The sequence below is a fragment of the Pteropus vampyrus genome, unplaced genomic scaffold, assembly GCF_000151845.1.
Source record: "Pteropus vampyrus isolate Shadow unplaced genomic scaffold, Pvam_2.0 Scaffold102, whole genome shotgun sequence".
Taxonomy (NCBI): Eukaryota; Metazoa; Chordata; class Mammalia; order Chiroptera; family Pteropodidae; genus Pteropus; species Pteropus vampyrus.
Window position 1 is genome coordinate 3,227,188 of NW_011888883.1, and position 8,316 is coordinate 3,235,503.

Consider the following 8,316-nt stretch of genomic DNA (forward strand, 5'->3'; position numbering starts at 1 on the left):
AAGGTATCTCAGATGTCCCTAGTTCAAGAGGTGGTAGAGTCTGGATTATGGCAATCTGTAAGGTTGCCATGAGGGGAGAACCTGGTTGGAAAATAGGGAATACTTTGTTAAAGGGTTAAGGATGTGTCAGGCACAAAGCCCTGGCAGCTTACAAGAATGGGTCATGCGCTGGAACTCATCTTTTCTCTAGCACAGGGTCTGATGCATAGCAGGCCCTCAATGTCTGGCCTCATGCTCTACTTTTACTTCTCAGCCATGTTCTCCATTCTTGGGAGAGGCTGTAAGAGGAGCGGGGCAGAGAAGAGCAGCCTCTGTTTGAGAGAGGGTCCCAAACTAGAGAAGCAAGCTGCAGTGGCTGTTATTAGTGTAGTACAAAGTGTGGCTGAGTCTTTGTGTCAGTATCACATGGGCAACTTGCTAAAATGCAGATTCCTTTAGCTCTACAGAAAAAAAATCTTAGGCGTGCATGAAGCACAAGTACTTGTCAGCTCTAAGAATCTTCTGCTTTTTTATTTTTATTTTTCACTTATTTTGAGTAAGAGTTAAAATATAGTAAAAAATAATGGCGGTGACACTAAATTTGATTGTTTTCAGTGCAGTGTACCTAATACATGATCTACCTCTTTGGCCTTGTTTTAAGAACAGAATTCGTGATGACCTTTGAAAAAAATTTTAACAGGCCTTTTTTTTTTTTTTCTCTATTTGTACTTGTCTTGCTTTTCAATGAGAAGGTACTGGTAACCTACAGACATCCCATTCCTGCAAATGAAGGCTAAACAGCACTCACAGCCAAATTGGTTGGGTTTAATGCCTGATCCACCACTTATTAGCCATGAAACTTGGGCGAATCTCTTCCTTTACGTTCCTGTTTCTAAATCCCTATTAGAATACCTTCTTGAAGAGTAAATGAGGTTTTATGTGTAAAGAGCTGAGTATGGCCCAGAGGTGCTCATTAAGTTCCTGGAATTCACATAAACCTTATCCAAATGCACTACCAATCTCATTTCTTACTGTGATGGTTTACACATACTTCCTCAAACACTCTCTAGTATTCTTACTCTTCCCTCAGCTATCCAAGGAAAGTCCACTTTTCAAGATCCAATCCAAATAAACACACTCTCTCTTCTGGTCTTCTCTCCTCGTTTCCCGAATCCTAGTTAGCCCACCACTCCTCTGTGTCAGTGTCAGAAAATACTTCTCTCCTAACAGTTGAACACCTGGTGACAGCCGCCTCTTCTAGGAGCGCAGTTGAACCATAATTATGTACTTGCTTTGTCATGCCCACTACACTGTGTAAAACGTAGTCATTCTTAAATCCTCAGCACTTAGCCTGGTGCCTGGCAGGTAATAGGTCGTCATACCTTATATACACATATACGCAATTTTTCTGAATGCTGGATAGAATGGATGGATTCAGGCGTGGATGGCTGGACAGGGGAGAATACGAGAATGCTTTTGGAGAGGCAAGCGCCTATGAGAATTGTGCGGTTGTCTCAGCATCGCCTCCCTGATCCCCCACAGAGCTGAACGATAATGGCCTCCGTCTAAGATCCAGCCAGTTCTCCGCTTTGGGACACAGCTCTGAAGGGCACCAGCAGGGGGCGGCGTTGTCACGCAGCTTGATGTTCCGCGGGTGACAGTCCTCTACCCTGCAACCTTCCTCTCCCAGGCACGCAGCATTGGTGACTAGGCCTGGGCTCTCCCAGGTGAGAGGAGCGGACTTTTCCTCTTCCCAGGCTGGGCTGCTAGGGTGGGTGGCGAAGGACCGTGCGAGTTCGTTTTCAGCTTCCCCGGCGCGCTCCCCTTCGCCATCGCTTCCCGCAGCCTCTACTTTAAAGAAAGTTACTCTTAGTTTGGGAAGAGGCAGCGAGTGGCCGGAATAAAGAGCCAGAAAAAAGGGGGGCGCTTTCTCGCAAAGACGGTGGTGCGAGCGCGCATGGGGATAATAACCATTATACTTCTTTCGCACTGCCCAAGCAGCGGAAGAAACTCTTTTATCCCTTATACTTTCACGTTTCCTAGAAAACTAGCTCATTTCACACTGGCATTTGTAGTCACTTGAAAAAGGTAAACCTTAGCGCAGTGTGACGAACGCACTTCGCCTCCTTAGGTTCTCTCTGAGAGAATGCGGCGCGGTACGTTCAGCTCCTCGCAGCGGCTCTTTGCGCGCCGCGCGCTCCGGGCCAGCACTGCCGTCGGCCTTTTTCCCACTCGCCGCTGGGCCGGCAGAGCAGCCGTGGCGTCCGCTCAGTGACGCGCGCTGGCCCTCACCCCGTTCCGGCCGCCCCGAGCCGCTCGTGCGCAGGAGTCGGACGCACGCTCGCGGCCCCGCCCCCCGCGTCTCTTCAGCTTTCCCCCAGCTTCCTCGCGCTTCCCGAGGTTTCGAGAATCGAAACCCAGTGAGCGAGCCTTTCCTCTCACGCGCCGAGCCTGCTTTGCATGGACAAGTGGGCGCATAAATTCAGAGACCGGGTGTATTAATGAGGTAAACGGTGTAGCTGTACACCGACAGGGTATTTAAAAGGGAAGTCGTGAAGACCCTCTGGAGCCCCATCACTAAGCTATAACGACGTGCTGTATCCGGCGAGAATTTTATGTTTGGAACGTTTCTGTGGTTGCGCGATATTAATCGTGATCCAGTTTTGAAGGCTACTTAGGCATGATTCTTGAGGTATTTTTAGTGTCTCCTCCGTTGGAGAAAAAGAAAAGAGGGCCGTGGGCAAGGGGACTGCATATAAGTCAAATATATGTATAATAAGTATACGGACATAGATAGGCACACACATACAGCTTCCGACCTGGCGCTCCGAGGACCGTTCGGCTGATGGCGCGCAGCTCAGCGGAGCTCCGTCCGCGGGGCGGGCGGGGGTGGCGCCCTATGCAGATGAGGAGGGTGTGGCGAGGGCGCAGCGCCGGAGCCCCGGAAGCACGGAGAGGCTCGGTATAAAAAAAGTACTGAAGACATTTCTCCCGCACAATTGCTAAAGCTCCAGAGACAGGAGCGCGTGCGGTGGCGGCGGCGGCGGCGGCGGCGGCGGCAGCAGGGGCCGCCACATTCGGGACCACCTCGGCTGAGGCGGCAGCGGCGCGGGCGGGAGCGAGGGGCGGGAGTGGCTAACGCTGGCGGCTGGGGTCTGAGAGAGACTAAGTCGCTCGCTGCTGCCGGGAGCGCGCTCACAGCTCCTGGGAGTGTTGCCGCTTCGCGGTTCCTCGCTCACTGCGCTCCTAGAAGGGGCGGCCGTCACCAGGTGACACTGACGGGACTCCCGCTTGCGCTTTCCAGATGCATCAGAGATACTTTTGGTGCGGGGCTGCTCTGCGGGGCGCGGGGCGCGGCGCGCGCGCGCGCGGTTGGGGACATCGGGGACCCAAGGAGGAAGAATGAGGAGTCCCTAACCGAGCCAGGGGGCGAACCGGGGAGGCGGCGCGCTCTTTCCTCGACCGGCTTGTTCGCCGTGCTTCCTCACCGAGCTCCCCCTTTTTTCTTGTAGGACTGACCAGGGCCAAGTGGCATTCGGCAGGCACTTCATGGCGGAAGGCGAAGGGTACTTTGCCATGGCCGAAGACGAGCTCACCAGCGGCTCCTACATCCCCCTGGGCAGCGACTTTAGCGGCGACGACGTCGGCGGCGGCGGCAGCAGCTTCGGCGGGCACTGCTTGGACTATTGCGAAAGCCCCACCGCGCACTGCAACGTGCTGAACTGGGAGCAAGTGCAGCGGCTGGACGGCATCCTGAGCGAGACCATCCCGATCCACGGCCGCGGCAACTTCCCCACGCTCGAGCTGCAGCCGAGCCTGATCGTGAAGGTAGTGCGGCGGCGCCTGGCCGAGAAGCGCATCGGCGTCCGTGACGTGCGCCTCAACGGCTCAGCCGCCAGCCATGTCCTGCACCAGGACAGCGGCCTGGGCTACAAGGACCTGGACCTCATCTTCTGCGCCGACTTGTGCGGGGAAGAGGAGTTTCAGACTGTGAAGGACGTCGTGCTGGACTGCCTGTTGGACTTCTTACCCGAAGGGGTGAACAAAGAGAAGATCACACCTCTCACGCTCAAGGTAAAGACACCCGACATGGGCTTGGGCCCGCGCTGGGACTGGGCTGGGGTGCGGTGGGCAAGGGGAGAGGGGCTTCCAGAGAGGCTTGCGTTTGATGCCACAAATCTGCGGTCGTGACAGATTTGGGAGCGCTTATTTATTTTGCTTTTGATTTTTAAAAAAATAAGTAAATTAAGGTGCGTGGACGGTGTTGCGTGATTTACTTTACTTGGTGCTTCAGCGCCACAAAGTCGTCTTCTTCCTCTTCTGCCCTCCCTCTTCCTTCTCCTTATTTTTTAACTCTTAGCTTTCCTCGCTTGAGTCTTGTCCAGAGTAGATTCTAAGTGGAAGAATGAAATGATGCAAATCATTTTTCTTTTTGAGTCATTTTATTATCTAATCTTTGGGAAAATAGCAGCCTGAAGCAGAAACAAGTGGGCTTATTATCTTATTGGAAAATGTGAATAGGTTGCCTAGCTGCATTAAGCTGACTCCATGTGTTGAGGATATATATATGGTGCTTCTCCGGGTTGGTTCATGTATTAAAGATATAGTGGGTCCTCCCTCCCTCCCACTTGGTTCAAAGTGCATTTTGTACATTTAGATCAAATTGTCTGAGGAATCAGTCTCCCAGAATGTCCTAATATAGTTCATTTTGATTATAACTGCTGAGTACCTCTAGAGGGACATACAAGATACTGATCACATCTGTTGCCTCCGACGAAGAACTAGACAAGGGTGAGAGGCAGACCAACTTTACAGTGTATGCTCTTCTGTCTTTTGTATATTGTATGGATATTGTGTGAATATTATACCTATAAGACCATTTTCAAAAAATAACATTTCAAAAGTCAGACATGACAGCAGAACTTCTTAGTATTGTGCTACATCTGCCCAAAGCCTCAAACTATTACCTCTAGTCTCTTTCCCAGATGGTTAAAACCACTCGTTAAATGTATTTTTTTTTTTCCAGAAGACTGTTTAAGCCTATAGGTAGTGCTTTGCTGAAACATGATAAAACAAAAGGAGCAAAATAAATCTCATCTGTAAAGAGGATGTATTTATTTATTTTTTTTCTAGGTATGCTCATCTTCTTGTTTTATCTTTTGAATTGTAGGAAGCTTATGTGCAGAAAATGGTTAAAGTGTGCAATGACTCCGACCGATGGAGTCTTATATCCCTGTCAAACAACAGTGGCAAAAATGTGGAACTGAAATTTGTGGATTCCCTCCGGAGGCAATTTGAATTTAGTGTAGATTCTTTTCAAATCAAATTAGACTCTCTTCTCCTCTTTTATGAATGTTCGGAGAACCCAATGACTGAAACATTTCACCCCACGATAATCGGTGAGAGCGTCTATGGCGATTTCCATGAAGCTTTTGATCACCTTTGTAACAAGATCATTGCCACCAGGAACCCAGAGGAAATCAGAGGGGGAGGCCTGCTTAAGTACTGCAACCTCTTAGTGAGGGGCTTTAGGCCCGCTTCTGATGAGATCAAGACCCTTCAGAGGTATATGTGTTCCAGGTTTTTCATCGACTTCTCAGACATCGGAGAGCAGCAGAGAAAACTGGAGTCTTATTTACAGAACCACTTCGTGGGATTGGAAGACCGCAAGTATGACTATCTCATGACCCTTCATGGAGTGGTGAATGAGAGTACAGTATGCTTGATGGGACATGAAAGAAGACAGACTTTAAACCTCATCACAATGCTGGCTATCCGGGTGCTAGCTGACCAAAATGTCATCCCTAATGTGGCTAATGTCACTTGCTATTACCAGCCGGCCCCTTATGTTGCAGATGCCAACTTTAGCAATTACTATATTGCACAAGTCCAGCCAGTATTCACATGCCAGCAACAGACATACTCCACTTGGCTACCCTGCAATTAAGAATCATTTAAAAATGTCCTATGGGGGAGCCATTTCAGACAAGATAGAAAAAAAAAAAAAAAGGCTCAGTGACCCAGCCCTGATTAGGGTTGTGTTTTGTGCAATGATTATCTGCTCCTGGTTTTAAGCTTGGCAAAGCTTGTGGATACTTTTGTAGGTATTGGAGCATGATCTTCAAAGGATCCCCACCCACTTGATCCTCCTACCCAGTTGGATTCTATCTTGAAACAAAAGAGACCTGTCATTGAAAGCAAGCAGGTTCTCCTAAAATAACAGGAAAAAATGCTTGATGACAATATGGGTTTGCAGCACTTTGCTCCCATAGCTTTGCCATAAGGAAAAAAAAAAAGGTTTCTTATAGAACTCAAAAAATGAGAAATAAGAAGAAAATGGTCTCACCCAAATTAATTATCAAATCAGGAGTTCAGATAGTAATAATACAGGAAGGGGAACTCCAACATTGGAATTACTACCTGAGGCTTGTAGCAAGTGTTTTCTGTGAAACTATTCTGTTGCGCTAACAGAAACGGCTTGCTCTGAATGAACAGTAGTAGGTTAATGCAGTTTTCATAAAAAACAGCAGAACTTATGGTGACACAATCCATTATTTCCAGCTGTGTGCATAGCTCGCATTTTTAAAATGTGAAAATGCAAGCAAAAACAGCTGTAGCAAAGAGTATGCTCAAGGACCAAAGATTTAAAAAATAAAAATACCCAAGTAGAAGAGCTATAGTAGATTATATAAAGAGTTACTATATTTGTTACACACCAATAGACATTAAAGTGCCTGTTGCCTTCTGAAAATTCAAAGTGGAAAATTTTTATGGTTTAATGATTATTTTATTTTATCAGGGACTAAAGAAGAAAATAAAACAACAAATAAGCTTGTGAATGGTGGAGGAAATGCCCTATTTTTCTTAGCAAATACTTGTATAAAGTTAACATTGTTGGTGTGATACTATAAGTACATATGTATGTGTGTATATTGTGTGTGCGTATATATACATATTTGCGATATGAATATATACACCCAAAACATTGACTATGGTCTAGAATAATGTAGCAAATAGGTGATGTTTAAATACTGTGTGTTTTTATGTTTTCAACAGGATGACATGAGACGTGGGCATATTGCAGTGATGAATTAAAAACTCACATCTAAAAATATTAAAGCAAATGAAGGAGGAAAACAAGTAATATATTTGATAGGAAGAGCAGAGATTATACATTTTTAGTGAGTGTTTTTTTTTTTTTTCCTTTTTTTATGAGCCATTGAATTCCACAAATGGGAGAATATTTGTTTGGCAGAGCACTCTTTTTTTCTATTGAAGTGCCATTTCGACAGTTTGAACCCTTTTACTTTTTGTAATACTTGCATGCTTCCATGGTGTATAATCCAGTGGATCATGGATTAAGATAGTCTATTTAAATCCCTCACTGTTAAAAAGAATTTCTGGTGACCTTAACACTACTTATTAATATTTAAATTAATTTTTTAATGAATGCCTTCTGCATTCCAGGACCACTAGAATTTAGTAAATGTGAAATGACCCTTTTTAAAGAGTATTTGCACAATTGCATAAAATTTATATATGAGATATATATTATATATAAAATTTTATAAATTCATGCCAATATGAAACATCTTTGATCTGGTTGTCACACTGCATTTAAATATTTAGTACTGTACTTTAAATTCAGTCACTTTGCATTGAATCAAATCCAACTTTATTTTCTCTTTCCCAAGAGACCAGTTATACCTTTGTGAAATGAACTAGCATTACTGTTTCAGTTCAGTAACAGCTAATCATAACACCATTCCTTCTCCCAGCCTTTAATTCCTTTGGACACTGGTCTCTGAAAATGAATTTTTTTAAGGAAAAAAAAAAACACATAAAAACTTTCCATTTGTTTTGTGAAACAGCCGAATAATCCTTATCAACTCTAATGAATGACTGCTTATTATGATCATTTCTTTGAAGAACCGACCAGATTTTTGTGATCAGTTAAAGAGGGATTGGGGAAGAAAATAACATCACCCTATTGGCAGTGTAATTTGTTTGTTATCTGGGCATCACTTAGATGCTCAGTGCTAAATTAATCCACCTGAACTACCTTTTGCACGTCTTTTTTTGAATCCTTAACAGGAACTTGATGGGTTTGCTGTAGCAGCTTCCCTGTGAATTCTGTCCAAGCTGTAACAGCTATTGCACTGCCACTCACTGTTTACTAGGGAACTCTTCCTTTTCCCATGTTGGCTCAGTCTCCCTCACTCCAGCCCTGGGTTTGAAAAATTAATTGTGAATTCCCAGGAAATATTTCATTTGCAGAATAAACCTGATACATAGCTGTCAGAAACCAGAGCTCCACCTTCTTACCTGTTTGGAAGT

The 8,316-nt window shown here is 45.5% G+C and overlaps 1 protein-coding gene across 3 annotated transcripts; it reads left to right on the forward strand.

Annotated features, from left to right (window-relative positions):
- The first annotated feature begins 2,397 nt into the window (after window positions 1-2,397).
- On the forward strand, window positions 2,398-7,733 carry FAM46A (family with sequence similarity 46 member A). Of its 3 annotated transcripts, none has more exons than XM_023533444.1 (3): window positions 2,398-2,485; window positions 3,492-4,053; window positions 5,150-7,733. In XM_023533444.1, exons 1-3 carry the CDS (start codon window positions 2,481-2,483, stop codon window positions 5,924-5,926), a joined length of 1,344 nt encoding a protein of 447 aa, XP_023389212.1. In that variant the 5' UTR covers window positions 2,398-2,480; the 3' UTR covers window positions 5,927-7,733. The 3 variants fall into 3 exon arrangements, with proteins under 3 accessions (XP_023389212.1, XP_011363202.1, XP_011363203.1); XM_011364900.2 differs by lacking the exon at window positions 2,398-2,485 and adding an exon at window positions 2,946-3,303; XM_011364901.2 differs by lacking the exon at window positions 2,398-2,485 and adding an exon at window positions 2,946-3,248.
- The last annotated feature ends 583 nt before the right edge of the window (window positions 7,734-8,316 follow it).